The 16,622-nt window shown below is 55.5% G+C and overlaps 6 protein-coding genes across 6 annotated transcripts; 4 read left to right on the top strand and 2 right to left on the bottom strand.

Annotated features, from left to right (window-relative positions):
- Positions 1–382: 382 nt before the first annotated feature.
- Positions 383–3,548, top strand: GMORB2_6015 (ribosome biogenesis protein MAK21; the record flags this gene model as incomplete). Its single annotated transcript, XM_035467985.1, has 4 exons — positions 383–919; positions 1,029–2,182; positions 2,264–2,741; positions 2,808–3,548. The coding sequence occupies 4 exons, from the start codon at positions 383–385 to the stop codon at positions 3,546–3,548; spliced, it is 2,910 nt and encodes a 969-aa protein (XP_035321966.1).
- Positions 3,549–4,062: 514 nt separating this feature from the next.
- Positions 4,063–5,130, top strand: GMORB2_6014 (Thioesterase superfamily; the record flags this gene model as incomplete). The annotated part of the gene is made up of 3 exons (XM_035467984.1): positions 4,063–4,162; positions 4,297–4,994; positions 5,110–5,130. 3 exons carry the CDS (start codon positions 4,063–4,065, stop codon positions 5,128–5,130), a joined length of 819 nt encoding a protein of 272 aa, XP_035321965.1.
- Positions 5,131–6,167: 1,037 nt separating this feature from the next.
- GMORB2_6013 (adenylylsulfate kinase) lies at positions 6,168–7,032 on the top strand (the record flags this gene model as incomplete). Its single annotated transcript, XM_035467983.1, has 3 exons — positions 6,168–6,175; positions 6,297–6,549; positions 6,670–7,032. 3 exons carry the CDS (start codon positions 6,168–6,170, stop codon positions 7,030–7,032), a joined length of 624 nt encoding a protein of 207 aa, XP_035321964.1.
- Positions 7,033–7,448: 416 nt separating this feature from the next.
- On the bottom strand, positions 7,449–8,959 carry GMORB2_6012 (V-type H+-transporting ATPase subunit C; the record flags this gene model as incomplete). Its single annotated transcript, XM_035467982.1, has 5 exons — positions 7,449–7,655; positions 7,775–8,267; positions 8,343–8,434; positions 8,515–8,609; positions 8,668–8,959. The coding sequence occupies 5 exons, from the start codon at positions 8,957–8,959 to the stop codon at positions 7,449–7,451; spliced, it is 1,179 nt and encodes a 392-aa protein (XP_035321963.1).
- A 533-nt stretch (positions 8,960–9,492) lies between these two features.
- On the top strand, positions 9,493–12,688 carry GMORB2_6011 (uncharacterized protein; the record flags this gene model as incomplete). Its single annotated transcript, XM_035467981.1, has 3 exons — positions 9,493–9,511; positions 10,293–11,671; positions 12,284–12,688. 3 exons carry the CDS (start codon positions 9,493–9,495, stop codon positions 12,686–12,688), a joined length of 1,803 nt encoding a protein of 600 aa, XP_035321962.1.
- Positions 12,689–14,257: 1,569 nt separating this feature from the next.
- On the bottom strand, positions 14,258–16,063 carry GMORB2_6010 (FBOX protein; the record flags this gene model as incomplete). Its single annotated transcript, XM_035467980.1, has 1 exon — positions 14,258–16,063. One exon carries the CDS (start codon positions 16,061–16,063, stop codon positions 14,258–14,260), a length of 1,806 nt encoding a protein of 601 aa, XP_035321961.1.
- Between the last annotated feature and the right edge of the window lie 559 nt (positions 16,064–16,622).

The raw sequence follows: 16,622 nt of genomic DNA, 5'->3' as shown, positions 1-16,622 counted from the left end.
ACCAGCCAAATGACGCGAGAGAAAGAATATGCCGACCTATCCAAGCGATTTGTTGCTATGGACGGATGAGAGTTGATGCTGGATTGTTACTTTACAATCTCCAAGAACCAGCAGCTTGAGCCTGCTCGAAGGTACGTATCTCCAATGTCTTCCTGTGGCGGTGCAACAGCCACATATGGCGCAAGAGCTCGGATTTTGGCTCCATATGGGGTACGTACTGCACTAAAGAGACCCCTAGCGCGCTGGTGTGGGGCCAGAGCCATGGCAGTCTCAAAAAAAAGTTGCCAGTCGCGCCGATAATTTTCATCATTGATCCAGACTCGAGGTGCAGTATCGCCAAGTTTTCTTTTACATAGTGTCGCCCAGTTCGAGGCCTGGTATCATGGCCAAGCCGAATAAGAAGGGGAAGGGCCCCAAGGGACTCCGTGGTTCCAAAGATTTTGATGAAAGTGCCTTGACAAACCTCACCTCAAAACTCGACAAGAACCTGAAGGGAAGTGACAGCAAACGCAAGCAACCGCCTTCCGACGGCTCTCCCAACCAGGACCGCAAGAGGCAGCGTAATTCCACCAAAGGATCCTCCAAGCCCTCCGCGGCTCAGGGTGGGAGGAGAGCCGACAAGTCTCTTCTGGATGAGATCAGGGCACTTGGCGGTGACGAGGAAGACCTGGCCCTCATTCAGGACATTGATTCATCCGACGATGAAGTGGTCAAAGACAGCAACGTGCCCGTCGACAAGAAGCTGAAGGATGAGCTTGCCGCCTTCTCAAAGAACCTCGGTTTCAGTGACCACCAGCTTAGTGAGGCCGGCGACAGCGAGGATGATGCTGGTCAGGATGATGAGGATGGGGAGGATCAAGCAGAAGATGATGAGGAAGAGAAGGGTGACGACCAGCAAGATGACGATGACGAAGAAGCTGTTGAAAATGAGAGGGAGGCCTATCGTCATGCCGAAAACATGGTATTTTTCCAGTTCCCTCAACGTTTTCCTGAACCGCCCTTAACCTCAACTAACCAGTAACCCCTAGATCTTTGAACCCAGGGCGGATTGGCATGCCGCCAAGCTCCCACAACTACCCGGGCCCTCAAGCGAGAACGTAGGCCCGTACGCGGGAGCCGTCGAGGCTCTCAAGATCCAAGCTAAGAAACTTCTTGAGGGCGACGCGGAGAAGTATAGGACCAGCGTCTTTGCTTCGTCGTCACACAAGTTCCTTGCCACCATCATGACATCTGGTACCCTCAACGATAAAGTCTCTGCATTGACTCTTGCCATCCAAGAGTCGCCGCTTCACAACATCAGGGCCTTTGATACTTTGATGAACCTTGCCTCAAAAAAGAGCAGGGCTCAGGCCATCGGCGCCATTGGCGCCATCGTCGATATGCTGGGCCCCGGTGTCGTCCTGCCTGCGAACCGCAGGCTCCGCTCCTTCCAGACCCAGCCTGGCCTGATTGGCACCCTGCAGAAGACGTCTACCAAGTCGTGGAGTCCCGAACAGCCTCTTCCCGGCAGGATCATTCCCAGGCAATTGATTAGCTGGGCATACGAGGACTGGCTCAAGGATACCTACTTTAAGATTCTGCAGCTCCTCGAGGCGTGGAGCTCCGATGAGATCGAATACTCGCGCTCGAGGGCCCTCGACTTCATCTACGGACTTCTCAAGGAGAAGCCTGAGCAGGAAGCCAACCTTCTCAGACTTCTTGTGAATAAGCTCGGTGATCGCGACCGCAAGATTGCGTCCCGCACCTCGTACCTCCTCTTGCAGCTTCAGACATCGCACCCCGGCATGAAGCCCATCATCATTCGCACAGTCGAGCAGGAGATTCTGCTTCACCCTTCCCAGGACCACCGATCAAAGTACTACGCCATCAACACTCTTAACCAGACCATCCTGAGTGCAAGGGAACCAAACATTGCCGAGCACCTCATGCAGGTGTACTTTGACCTCTTTGTCACCCTACTCAAGGCCGGCAGCCTCGGCATCTCGCTCCAGAAGGATCAGGATGACCCCGCTGGCGCTAAGAATGAAATGCGAGCGATGTCAGCAAAACCCGGAAAGGGCCCTCAACCGGAAGGGAAGTCGAAGCCGTCTGAGCAGGAGATTGAAGCGGCCGACAAGTTGGTGTCTGCCATCCTCACTGGCGTCAACCGTGCCGCACCATTTGTTGGCGCAAACGATACGATGTGAGTCCCCTCAACTTCTGCTTCTTGTAGAATCTCTATCGCCTCGTTTTGAGCTTGCACGCTGACAAATGAACTCTCTAGCATGGAGAAGCACATGGACACCTTGTTCAAGATCGCACACTCGACAAATTTCAACACGGGCATCCAGGCTTTGCTGTTGATCCAGCACCTCTCGACGGTCAGGAGCCTGGGTACCGACCGATTCTACAGGACACTCTACGAGTCTCTGTTGGACCCGCGCCTGGTTACATCGTCGAAGCAGGCCTTGTATCTCAACCTTGTTCTGCGTGCCCTCAAAAACGACCTGGATGTGCGACGTGTCAAGGCGTTTGTCAAGCGCATGCTCCAGATCACTCACCTCCACCAGCCTCCCTTCATCTGCGGTCTTCTCTATGTGGTGGCGCACCTGAGGCGAACATTCCCCGACCTGGACACACTGATACAAGATCCCGAGGAGTCCATCTTTGATGACGAACCTGCCGACCAACGACCAGTCTACGACGGTCGCAAGAGAGACCCGGAGCACAGCAATGCCCAGCGGAGTTGCCTCTGGGAATTGGTAAGTCTAGAGCAGCCTCAACTAGTGCCCGGAACCATGTGCTGATTCTTACTCTTCGGTCTCTAGCTGCCACTCCAGGCCCATTTCCACCCTTCTGTGGCCGTTTTTGCTCTCGCATTGACGGACAAGACGCGCGAAGTTACCAAGCCCGATATTGACAGCCACTCCCTCATCAAATTCCTGGACAAATTTGTGTACAAGGAGCCCAAGGCCAACGAGTCGTCACGTGGTGTATCAATCATGCAGCCCCTCAAGGCCACTCGGGACGAGGGCGACATCTGGCTTGGACGCCGTGGTGCCGCCTCGGCCGTCACGTCGGTCAACTCAAACGCCTTCAAAGGCAAGAAGCCGGACGAGGTGTCTGCAGAGGATGTCTTCTTCCACAAGTACTTCCAGCACGCTTCCAAGGAGCCCCGCAAGGCGGCTTCCAAGGTCGCCGGTGACGAGGACGAGGACGAGGACGAGGACGAGATCTGGAAGGCTCTGGTCTCCTCGCGACCCGACGTGGATGGCGATGCCGACTCTGAGGGCTTCTCCGATCTGGACGCGGATGACATGGCCTCTGATGACGACGAAAGCCAAGATGACGAAGTCGAAGATGACGAGCCAGTCGACATCGAGGGCGACTCCGATGATCAGGGCCTGGTAGCTGCCCTGGAGGAGGACGAGGAAAGCGAGGTGGACGAGGCCAAGGAGAGGAGGGATAAGCGCAAGGCTCATCGCAAAGAGATTAAGGCACTCCCCATGTTTGCTTCGGTAGACGACTACGCACAGCTACTAGCGCAGGACGAGGACGAGGAGTTTTAGACGACTGTGGCTCAGAGGGAAGCTTTGGAAGCATGTATATGAGAGGCGAAAAAAGCAAGAGAAGAACAGTCCCAAAAGGGGGACAGGCGCGGTCGTATAATTTCTATGTTCATGCACATGTCATACTATCCATTTTCCAAGATCTTGCATCTGATTGAAAGTAGTAGATGCATATGACAGTAGTGGTCAATATTGGTGTATGTTATATCTCTATAGAGATGACGAAACATGGCTGGCGAACGTCTCTTTGGTAGGCACGTCACAGCCTTCAGTCGAGGTTGAATCAGGTGTAATTGCATAGATATTCAGGGCCGAGGTGGCTCATATGCAATTATGCGGGGACCCTGAACCTCGGCCAGGTTGCTGGTGCCCCTTGCGCGAGCCGATTTTAAGCAAACCACCACGACGTCGGGCTTGCTCTGCTGCAGGCATTAAGTTACGGAACAAAGGCGAACTCCGTTAAAGTTCCCCAACTGTCGTCGCGCTACAAGAGAACCAGCTGATCCCGGTAGCCATGTTTACGCAGCAAGTCGGACGTCGCGTGGGCCAGGCGGCTTGGCGAACGTCGAGGCGGGCGACGCAAAGGCGAGGATATGCAGCTGAGAGTGGCCAGTGTAAGTGTTTATCTTCTCCTCCTCCTCCTCCTCCTCCTCCTCCTATTTCTTCTTCCGAGCTCCCCTCTTCACCTTCAACGGTGGCCTTTTCGTTTCAGTGCATGCGAATGGCCAGCTGACAAGATCTCTCGCAGCGGCTCATCCGAGCGCGTTCCGCCGTGTGGTGTCGACCATCCTAATCGGAGCGGCGTTTACGACGGTCGGCGCCGTGGGCACCTGGAAAGCCATGTCAGCGCGCGGCATGGGTTTCTACTCGGACGAGGACAGCCTGCGCAAGTACACGCCGCACGAGGCGGACAAGGAGGCCATCCGGGTCGAGGAGACCATCAACTCGCACCCCCTGGTTGCGGAGCTGCGCAGGCGCGAGGACCTGACGGAGTCGAGGCCGCACATGAAAATGCCGAGCGAGTACCGGTCACGCAGCCTGACGGGCGGCGCACTCCTGGGCGCCGGCAAGGTCAGCGTCCCGCCCTACGCGTGGAACGACGCCGAGGGCCGCGAGATGGTGGCCGTCCTGCACGTCGGGGAGGACCTGTGCGGGCACCCGGGCATCGTGCACGGCGGGTTCCTGGCCACCATCCTCGACGAGGGGCTGGGCCGGTGCACCTTCAAGGCCCTGCCGCACAACATCGCCGTCACGGCCAACCTCAACATCAACTACCGCAAGCCTACGCCCGCCGGTACCTTCCTCGTCCTCCGCGCCGAGACTACAAAGGTCGAGGGCCGCAAGGCCTGGGTCAAAGGGCGCCTCGAGCAGCTGTCTGCTCCCGGGGAGACGCCTGTCGTCTTTGCTGAGGCTGAGGGTCTGTTTGTCTCTCCCAAATATGCTGCTGTGAGTACCATCTCTCTTTCCTTACTTTCTTCCTTCCTTGCTTCCTTGTTTCCTTGCCTCCAGGACCAAGATGGAGAGGACATCAATCAGACTAAAACAAACTTCATTATTACAGGTAATGCCGCGCATCGCTTAAGCGCTTTCAATGAGGAGCTCATTAGATCCAGAACGGACATAGACAAGTGAAAAGGGCAGGCCCGGGGGGGGGAAGTTCGGACTTGTTGAAAATGGGAGAAGCCCCCCCCCCCCCCCCCCCCCCCAATGTAAAATTTTCTCCCGTTTTTACAACTGAGCGTGTATAGAGTTACCAGTAGCAAGATATATTACTGCATACAATACCCAATATAGGATGTTCGCACGATGTCAGGGCTATTTGGTTACATTGGTGTATATGTAGTAGCGAGTACTGCATACAGAGCCATGAAATGCCGTCGGCCACTAGTATCGGGACATCGGGGCAAAAAAGCGGTCAAGGAGTCGTCGGTTCGTCGCTGTCATATCCTGTTTTATCATATCGGCAGCAATCGCTACTAGCAGTAGATTAAATCTAGAGTGTACGAGTAGAGTGGACGTTGAGGTTGTCGGTATCATAGAAGTGAACCATATATAGTCGCTTGCGACGCTTGGCAGATGATGCAATTTCAGCCTCTATCCTCGCAAGTCCCCTCTAACTTTATAGCATCTCACGCATGTTACGTTTCGAGACGAGACAATGTGCAGAGAGTATTGCTATGTACTCTCGTAGATACTAGAAAGGAGAGAGAGCAAGGCGAAAGAGAGCTCTTAATGGGCAGTTGAGAAAGGGCTTTGTGGGTAGGCGTTGAATGATCAGCGTAATCCTTTCTCTTCTGTATTAATCATTACATGAATTAGCTCCTTCCCTGTATGTATTGCAACAATCTGTCACTTGTTCCTTCCCTAACTGACCCTCTGCCCCTCTGCCCCTCCACTCTATGCCCCTCCTTGGCCTCCCCCCTCCTCCTCTTCCTCCATTCGGTTGTTCACTCTCCTCGAGCAGTGCTAGAACCTTGACTTCTTTCTCCTACTCTACTCTTCTCTCTGGATTTTGGTTTTGTACAGAGTATCTATTCTTATACTACCTTTTGACCAAAAGAGACCTTCATATTCCTAAGAGTTTGACCCAATTGGGCTTTACAATCCACTCCCTTCACAATGGCTACGTGAGTTTTTTTTCTTTATCTCTTTTCTTTTCCTTGGCAGCGCGCGTGCGTCGCCGCCGCCCCTTCGGGATCACCCACATGACGATATGGACAATGTTGGACTGACGACCCTGTCGGATAGCAACATTACTTGGCACCCTTCGCTCTCGCGCAAGGAGCGCTCTGAGCTCCGCAAGCAGCGTGGTCTCACCCTTTGGCTCACCGGTCTCTCCGCCTCGGGCAAGTCGACTGTTGCCACTGCTCTCGAGCAGCACCTCCTCCACCTCGGTGTTCCTTCCTACCGTCTCGATGGTGACAACGTCCGATTCGGTCTGAACAAGGACCTCGGATTTTCTGAGAAGGATCGCAACGAGAACATCCGTCGTATCTCTGAGGTCTGTCGCTATCCCCTCTTCGTCTCAAGACAACCCACCTTCTCTCTCTCTCTACCTCGAGGCCATCTCTTGCAGTAAAGAGACAACATGACTGACCAGACACTGTTTGTTTCTATGCAGGTCGCCAAGCTTTTTGCCGACTCCTCCACCATTGCCATCACCTCCTTCATCTCCCCCTACAGAGCAGACCGTGACTTGGCCCGTGAGCTCCACAGCCAGACCACCCAGGATGACCAACCCCTCCCCTTCGTCGAGGTGTTCGTCGACGTTCCTCTTGAGGTCGCCGAGCAGCGTGACCCCAAGGGTCTCTACAAGAAGGCTCGCGCCGGTGAGATCAAGGAGTTCACTGGTATCTCTGCCCCCTACGAGGCCCCCCTCAACCCTGAGATCACCATCAAGACCCACGAGAAGTCGGTCGAGGAGTGCGTTGTCCAGATCACCGAGTGGCTCGTCGCCCAGGGCTACATTCCCAGGTCGGCTTAAGTCGCCTATATGATGCACTTGTGGGAAAGGGTCGAAAACAAAAAAGAATCTAGCGGGTGTCTCGGGCTCAATAGAAGGCTTGGGTAACGTCACTTATATATACTTTTTTTGGATTGAAAAAAACGAGATACCTGTTTACCGAGGTACACAAAAAAATAAAGATCAAAAAGATAACATCAAACAGGCATCACGGCCCTCCCAGACCCTACATATGCGTTTCATGCTATTCGCTGCAACATGGCCAGTATAGAAAGGCCGCCAACTACAACAAGACGTGTCTCATATTTGGTTTTGTCGGACACTCTTGGCCATTCATCACGCTTCTATACACTTACTTTTACGCCCCGGCCCCTCCATACCACCATATTTCCCATCCCTCTCTCAAGCTGTGCACCTCTTTCCCCCTCATCCATTCCCTAAGGGAACTCAAGCTCGTAGAAGACGTAAGCCGTGTACTCGTTGCCCTCGCCGATACCCAGACCGGCGGCAGCCATCTCGGAACTCATGGCGGCATCATCCTTGGTGATCTTGCCTCGTTTATCCCTGCCAAAGGCGTTGCCTCCCAGGTAAGAGAACTGCGAGTCGAGGGCCGTCTTGACCTTGGGCGCGACCTTGGGTGTAGTCTGAGTTGATATCAATCAGCGACTATTATTTCTCGGCCGAAATGTGTTTGGAACAGGGGGGGTGGGTGTGGAAAGACGAGGGCTGAAAGCAAACACGACACGGAATAGGAGGAAAATACCTTGATAAGAGCGGTAACATAGTCGAGGGGAAGACCATAACGGAGGACGGCCTCGACAAATACACGCAAGGTCATGACGTGGATCCAGGCCATGACGGCCTCGCTCCATCCGGTGCGAGCGATGCGCAGGGCCTCGCCGCAGACTTTGCGCTCTTCGTTTGTGACCTTGTCGAGCTCGCGCTGCTCCTCCTCGCGCCCTCCCTGGACGTACGTGTACTGGCGGGGGGTCCACTTCTCCTCGCGGCATTTTTGGATGAACTCGGCGCTGTGCTTCTTGAAGGTGGCGACGCCAAAGAGTACGAACTCGTCGTCGGTGGCGATCTCGATGGCGGACCGGGGCACCACCATGGGCGCCAGCTCCTCGTACGACTTGTAAAACTCCTTCTTGACGTTCTTTGGGACGACGATCAGGTGCGTCTCAATGTATTCCGACTCCTGGACCAGGAGTGACGGGTCGACAATGGGGGTCAACGATTTGGTGGCCAGGTTGCCGCTTTTTGTATTCATCTGTCAGTGCCTGTCGAGTCGGCTGGTCCGAGAGTGTGAAGGGGGGGGGGGAGGTTCTTACGTCTGACGACGCTGAAGGGCGGCCAAGTTCGTCTTGACAGAGCTGTACTGGCTAATCTTGCCCTTGACGTCGGTGTCGACCGTCGTGAGCTCCTGAAAGGTAGCTTGTCAGCCAACGTGCCCCGCACCCGTTCGCGCCATGTCCCATTCTCAATTGGGAGGGTAGGACCGACCTTTGACAGGGTATCTATCAACTCGCCGAGAGACTTGTCGGCGCGGTACCGCATCTTGTTCCACGAGAAGTTGTTGATGTAATGTTCGGTAGGTTCTTGTCGTTCTGTCAGCCAATGAAGGGGAGCCCTGACGGAGAGAAGAGAAAGACTGACTGTCGTTGACCATCTTGTACTGGGCCAGACGGTCAGCGTCGTTGCCGAGGATGCTCGACAGGGACTCGGAGACCCTGCTGACGACATTTTCGGCGACGGACTCGAGCTTAGCCAGGTCGTCAGCCTGCTGGACCAGGGCGTCGAGGGTGCCAATCTTGAAATCGGGGACGTTGAAAGCCTGGACGGTGCCATTGTCGGAAACGGTGGCGCTCAGGGAGGAGATTGCATCTTCCCTGTCGCTCGAGTCAAAAGCCCCGAGGGGGAGCGACACAAAGGCGTACCGGGACGGCATCGTGGCGGGGTTGTGTATGCGTTGGAGGTTGTCAAGCTGGAAGGGGGGGGGGGGGGGGGGGGGGGGGGGGGGGGGGGGGGGGGGGGGGGGTTGGCGCGGATGAGGAGACTACTTCAGGAGGGAGCGAAAGAGGCTGTCATCAAAGACAAGCAGTCCAAACGAGAAAAAAAGCTTCAGAGGATATAAGGCAAAAGGTAGGATTCCTGGAAAGGATCCCTCGTCACCGGCGATTTGCTGCTCTTTGATCAGGCCGGATGAGGTCGGTGACGATTTCGAGGTGTTTAGAGACAGGCGACAGAGCGAGAGGAGTGACCTCAGAAGTGTCAAGCCACAGTTGGATGTACATGTATCTGCTAAGCCACATATAAGTACTATGCAATCCGTACTATTACCAGATGTTCATTTTTTCTTTTTTTTCCCAGCCACGCATAAGACAGGACAGGTACATGTACATGTGGCGCACCAGCGGGTTCTGGACCCCACGCTGGGCAGAGGCTGTTACTCGTAATAATAATAATAATAAGCGAAACGAAATGGCGCTGCTACATCTGCGTCGCGTTGTTTCTGCATCCATCCTCCTCTTCCATTTTTCCCTCGTCTAGCCCGTCTTATTCCTCACGTCGGACAGCAGCAAAGACGACCAGTCCTGGTGGCCGTCGAGGCTTCACTGCTCGTCTCTCTTCTGGACAACTCCCCTATCTATATTACGCGCCCGCAACGACCCTTTTGGGCGGTTGTAGCAGTTTTTACTACTATTATAAGCCCTCTCTCGCCTTTTTTTCTCTACCGACATACATTCGATACCCAAAACGCCTAGACCACCAAAGCAAGAAGAGAAGGAGAGAAGGAGAGGGAAAAAAAGAACACGCCACGACAATAACCCCGGCACCCCGGTCATCAAGTCTCGATCCTCTTGGTCCAAGTCGTCGTCATCCGCCGTCCAGTCATTTCCTCTGCTAGCTACCTTGACACACACACACAAGTCTGCCGCCGACCTGAACCACAACCACCCTTGCTCCACCACACACAATCATCTCCAGCGCTTCGTTGCTCCTCGCCTTCGCCAGCAATTCCCGACTTGTCCCTTGTTGACCAGAGCCATTGGGGGAGCATGCCGGCGGCGCACCAACGACTAGAGTCTCACAGGATTTCTTCTTCATCATGCCTCCGGACCCACCGTGTATGTATATTAGCAAAGCCTGCCTCAATCCCCCCCTCCCCCATGTCATGCCATACTGGCGCCTCCAGGCTCCGACATTCATCAGGCCTTACTCCCTCTGGCTTCCTCCGCCATCGTTCGTCAACTGACCTGGTTATTCTGTCCTCCCCGCAGTATCCGGCTCGTCGAATGCGTCGCCCGCGCACGGAATTCTCTCGGGCGATTTCGAAGCTCGTCTGAGCGCCAACGACACGCGACACGATTCAACTTCTGCTGCCGCCGCCGCCGCCGCCGCCGCCGCCGTCGCCCCTCCCGACATTCCTGCATCCACAGCTTCACATCATTCGGCGACGCCGCTGTCTGCCCACCTGAACCGCGGCCCGACATCTCTCATGGACATGTCCTCCGGCGGGGACGTTGTCCACGCTCCTACGCTCTCGAGTCCCGGCCGAACTCCCAGCCACACCCCATCCGCCGGCGGCGTCGTCTCCAGCCTGAACCCCAATGCGGACCCCTATCACGGCCCGTCGACCGACTTCAGGGACGGTCGCGTTAGGAACCCCGTCCCTACAAAGCTGCAGAACCAGACTAGCATCAAGGATGGCAACTTCTCCGTTATGCACATGGATAGAGCAAGCGCAAGGTCGGCCGTGGATGAGCGCGACATGGCAGCAAAGCGCTCCAGCGAGGCCACCCAGGCCGCCGCCATGGATGCTTACAGCAAGGGTTACCAGCCTCTCAAGCGCGGCCGCCAAACCTGGAGGCCCTCGAGTCCCGCCGATCAGCAGCAGCAGCCGCCACATCCAAACGTCTCGTACGACGCGACCTCGCGCGCGATGCCTTCCCCCAACCACCCTTACATGATGCCGCCGTCGGCCTCGTCGTCGTCCAGCACCTACCGGATGCCGGGGATGCAGCCCAGCGAGGTAAAGGCCGAGCAGGCCCGCCTGCTGACCTTTTTGCGCAGCCTGCACCCCATGATGGTCGTCGACCAGCTCTGCAAGGCAGTCGCGTACTTTGGTGGCATCCCCGGCGCGCCACCTCTGGCCGACACGGGCACGTTCCCAACGAGTGAGCGAGGCAATGGCAACGGCGCGCTCATCATCAGCTGGCTCGCAGAGATTTTCCCTCCCACAGACCCCTCCCAGCCGCCGCCAATGCCATACTCTGGCAGCTCCGTATCGGTACTAGGCGACGTAGAGGGAAAGGATGCCTCGCAGGCAGACGCGGCGACCGGCCAGTCTGGAGATGCAGACGGCGAAACCCCCGTTCGCCGTGCTAGGGGACGGCCAAAGGGCAGCAAGAGCACCAAGACGCGCAGGGACAAGGGCATGAAGAAGGGGCAGAGGCTCGGGCCAGAGTACCAGGACGATCTGCTCGCACAGGACCCATACCAGACGCAGGACCCCAGCTCGGCGACAGATGCGCAAGGCAATCCTGGTGTGCGGAAGAGAGGTCGGCCTAAGGGATCCAAGAACCGCCCCAAACCTCCCCCGTCGGACAACGCCCCTCAGGATCACGAGGGCGACTCGTCCCTCAGCAACTCTGGACCGGTGTCTCGGGAGCTGCCGCCGGTGGGAACGCCCAACGCACAGCATGCGCAGCATGCGCAGCACGCGCAATTCCATGCGCCGTTCCCGCACGGCCAACCCAGCCAGAGGCCGACCGGGCTGACCACGGAGGCTACGCTTTCCCTGCACGCGCAAAACTGGGCAGATCCTCCGGCGCCGACACCGCGACCAGACGGCATGCCAAATGACTTGGCAGCCGCCATGGACATGTCGAGAAAGCGGAGCTCGGATCAGCAGCAGCAGCAACAGCAGCAGCAGCAGCAGCAGCACTTTGGGAACATGGGACATCCCCAACTCCAAGGAGACTACCAGCAACCGAAACGACGCCGCTTCTCGGGAGATGCACACCCTTCGCCGGCAACCATGGTCATGGACGCACAGGCGTCTGCCGAGGGGCCCAGCCCAGGCGACACGGGCGCGCGTCACAGTCTCGGCGGCGCCCAGAGCCCCCCGGGCCAGCCGCAGCACCAGTATCGTCGACAGCAGCTACAAGCACCTCACCACGCTCAGCAACAGCAACCGCCACCGCAAGCCTTCCCCTCCCAGCAGCAGCAGCAGCAGCAGCCCCAACAGGCCACAAACCCCAGACACCAGAACGGCATCAAACCGCACTTCGGCATGCCGCAGCAGCAGCAGCCCCAGCAGCCAGGGTACTACGGACCGCAGCAGCCGCCACAGCAACGTCCCGGCCAATTCGGGAACCAGCCTCCGCCGGGGGCAGCATTCGGCGGCAACGCAGGCGGCAACGGTCTCATGAACATGCCGTACGCCATGACGAGCAACCACGCCGCCGCCGCGGCACTCCACCAGCAGCAGCAGCATCATCACCCAGGGACCTCGGGCAGCGGAACAGGTCCAGGAGGTCCAGGCCCGGGACCGGGGTCTGCCTCATCGCCCAGCTACGGCGCCCAGCCACCGCCTCATCTACAAGCGGCCGCCATGGGTGGTGACAGACCCATGCAAGATTCCATGTATGACGTTTTCAATAACAGACGATGAAAAGAAAGAAGAAAAATCCCCGCTCCTTGTCCCTTTTTTTTTCTTATATCTGCTTTTTTTTCCTCCTCCCTCTTCCCCCTCTTTTTGTCATGGGAGCTACATGTATTTCTCTTCTTTATATTCCATGTACCATAGTTCCATACGATCACCCACCTCTCATGGGAAAGGACAAGAAGATGAAGAAAAAGCAAGCATACAAGGAGAAAGAGACGAAAAGGTTACGGGTCTGCTTTTTTCTTTTTTTCTTTTGTTTCTCGGGTTGCAAAATTCCTTGGGGCAATCAGCCGGCACTGTATCGTACCCAGGACCAATATTCTTCTTCATCCCCCTTCTACCCAGCCTTGGGGGAGTTTTTTTATTTTATTTTCTTCTATCTACTATCTCTTTTTTTTATTAGGAGTTTTCTTTTTCTTATTTCTTTATTTTTTTTCCGTTTCCGTTTCCTTCATTGGTTTGTTCACGGGCGAAACAAGACACAAAAAAAAAAAAAGAGGGTGGGTTTTACCAACAACACAAAAAAAGAAAATACGCTGTATTATATCGCAAAAACGAGAGAACAACAAACCAAAAGAAAAAAAAAAAGCACGGATGTTATATGGTATATGTTGCGGGATCTATGAATTAGTGTGTCTTGTTTTTATATATAAGAAAAAAAAACTACAAAAAAATCGCCTTTTAGTCACTTGTGGAAAAAAGAGATGGTGTTCTTTTCTTTCCAACATCAACATCATCAATCAGCCTTGGACACTTGTTGGGGAGGAACCAAATGAGAAAGAAAAAAAGAAGAAAAAAACCAAGCGAATACTATTTTGGAATAGCAAGTCATATAGAAGGAGCCTTTATGGAATATTATTTATATCATGGAACCCATTTCATCAAGAGTGGAACATGACATGACCGACCTCGACCTCGAGCGATTGCAAGGAACACACTTCAGATATGAGAGAGACTACATGCCGAGTCTTGACGAGCTGCAGGTCTAGCAAGTAACAACATTTCCACTCAGAGTTGCCCGTGAATAGAAACAAGTATATATAAATCGCTTGTTTTTTTAAAGAAGAGGAAAAACAAAACCGGCTATCCAGGAAACCCTTCCCAACCTCTCCAGAATAAATACCAAACAAAGGAAAATGGTTGTAAAATAAATAGAAAACGCCAAGGATGCATAGTCTTGTGTATAATTATGTTCCCACAATATTCATCGTCAGGGATATGAAAGCGGAACAAAGCGGATTCTGCCTATCAGACGATACGAATAGAAGGAACAGGGTCGAAAAAAAAAGAAAAAAGATGAAAAGACACAGACCACCCGTTTTTTGTTGTTCTGGACAAGGTTATGCAAATGAGATATATATAAGAATTGTAAAAGATATTGTAGAAATGAGTAAGAAGAAGAGAAAAGATGCATGTAAGAGAAGGTTAGATCCCTTTTGGGGGGATCCATGGCAAATAGGTATCATGTATATGAGATAACAACATAAAGCGATGGAAAGTAGAAACGTGTCGTTGGAGGGTGGGTGTGGCAAGAGGGAAAGAGAGGGGTTGTGTGAGAGAGGAAGGATTCAAGGATTAATCTGCGTCTTCATCATTGGTGAGGTTGGCAGGTGGTCGGACAGAGTCGTGGAGTTTCTGACCGTACGCCCACTCGTCGTCGTCTTCGAGGGTGTCCTCGCGAATCAGGTGCAGCAAGACCTGCTGGTTGCGCTTGATATCCTGGCTTCGCCGCACAATCTTCCTGTCAAGGATGGTGGCCTCGGCCGTCGACACCCAGATCTGCTGCAGCAGGGGTAGGTCTCTGAGGAGGGCCTGTGCCTGGTCGCGTCCCAGCGCGCCCATGGGCGGTGTCGCGGCCGAGAGGCTCGAGGACAGGGTCCAGGTGGGCGTCGCGGTGGCGGCTTCTGTCGCTGCCGCCGCTGCTGCCGCCGCCGTGTTAGGGTCCGTCATGACGACGCCCTCCATCATGGAGCCTGTCGGACTCCTCGTGCGATGGAGGCTGCTGAGTGATGCCCGGTTGTGCTCACCGCCGTTGCGGCTGTGGTGGTTCTCTCGCGACTCGCCACCCACAGATCTCTTGCGGCCAAAGCTCATCAGGCCACGACGCGACTTGGTAGCGGGTGCTGCGTCGGCTGATGACGTTCCTGCCGCTGCTGCTGACATCAATCCTCCCCATGTCGACGATGGCGCCTCCTTGGTCAACGAGCTGTACCAGTTATCCACCGACACCAGACGGCTGTTGTAGCCCTTGATCTCCCACAGCCTCTCAACCTGGCGCATGCCTCCTATGCACAGGATGGCGACATGGACATCGTCGGCTGGCGCCTCCCGGATGTAACCGCGGAGGGAGCGCTCGACTCTGCCGACGTAGGTTGGGGGACGCAGGCGGCGGCAGAAAGACGATATGATGAGGGGGAAGACCTCATGCACGCGGAGGAGGGTCTGGTCGTCGTACATGGCGATGATCTCCTGCTCGATAGGGTTGACAGTGTAGGGCATTCGCTTGAGGCCGTAGCCGTGCTCCTCGACGTACTGCAGGTGCAGCTTGCGGTACGTCTCGAAGAAATGGAAGGTGGTGAAGACGAGGGGGATGAGGCGGCGGCGCATGCGCTCGTACTGGCCAGCAAAGGTCTGGCGCTGGAGCTCGGTGCGACAGAGGAAGATGTCCCTGGTGATCCACTCGCTCATCATGTACGAGAGCTTGGCGGCGACGTGCAGACGATGCCACAGGCCACAGAGATAGCGGAGGTTGAGGTCAGCAGCGTCATTGCCGACAGGGTATAGGCGGCGGGCGTAGGCGGGGACGAAGTGCTGGAGGTGATGCCTCACGATGGGGGTCTCGTGGATGGTGACGAGGGTGTTCCACGGCTTGGAGACGAGGCGGAGGGTGAGGATATCGGGGAGGGGGAGGTAGGAGAGGATGTGGCTCTGCAGCTCGTTAGGCAGGGCCAGGAACTGCTGCTCGAGGGGTACGCTGGAGCAGATGGCGCGGTCAGTGGGCGTCGCCGAGTCACACGGAGATGCAGCAACATACCTCTTGCGGGCGGCCGTCTCGGTCAAGGTGCAGGTGGCCGGGAGGGGGGTGGAGGGCTCGACGGGCTCATGCGACAGTTTGGAGTGGTGCAGCAACGAGACCTTGTGCCTGAGACTGAAGAAGCCCCTCCTCTCGCGTCTGTGCTCGGGCTTGACGGCTTCGACATCGGTCCTGCTCTCTCGCACCGGGAGGATGAATCTCGAGCCGCTCGGGAGGTGCGCAGCGTTGGTGCCGCTGACATGATGCTGCGGATCGTGTTGCTGCTGCTCAATCTTGTCGTGGAAACGCTTTGAACCGAACTCGGTCACGGGGGCCGTGTCCGGGACGAAAGGGCGTCCCTCAGCCATGATGAGGGGTTGGGCAGTCTCGCGAGACGCTGCCGATTTACCAGTCGTCAGGAACGGACTGCAGCCTTTTTTTTTTTTACAGGGAGGCCAGACCCTTCCTTGGCAGGTGTGAAGCCCGTGCCGTCGTGTACGCTGGAGGGGCGGTTGATGGACGGTACGATGGGAAATCTACTGTGCGAGCATGGCTTGTCGAGACGGTCTGTCGTCCTGATTTTGTTACTCCGATACCAATCTGGGCTTGATTTTCTTCTTCTTTCTCTTCTGCCCCTCCTTCGAATCGTTCGGGCCGTTTACGGTTTCGGTGGCTTCGAGGTCGGAAACCGATTAGAGAGAGTTTGATAGCGCTGGTAAACTCTGCGACCGGGATGGTGGGGGAGGACTAGGTACGACTAGAGTCGAGGTATTCTAGGGCGTGATGCAGATGGCGGAAGAGACAGAAAGAATCAGAGTGTGTGTGTGTGAGAGAGAGAGAGAGAGGGAGAGAGAGAGAGAAAGGAAAAGAACGGAGTAGGAGAGTGATAATCCGGGGGAGGAGAAAGGGGGGGGGTTGATGGGGAGG

The sequence above is a fragment of the Geosmithia morbida genome, assembly GCF_012550715.1.
Source record: "Geosmithia morbida isolate 1262 chromosome Unknown scaffold_5, whole genome shotgun sequence".
Lineage (NCBI taxonomy): Eukaryota > Fungi > Ascomycota > Sordariomycetes > Hypocreales > Bionectriaceae > Geosmithia > Geosmithia morbida.
The sequence above is the reverse complement of the archived record's forward strand: the minus strand, read 5'-3'. Positions and strand labels throughout refer to the sequence as shown.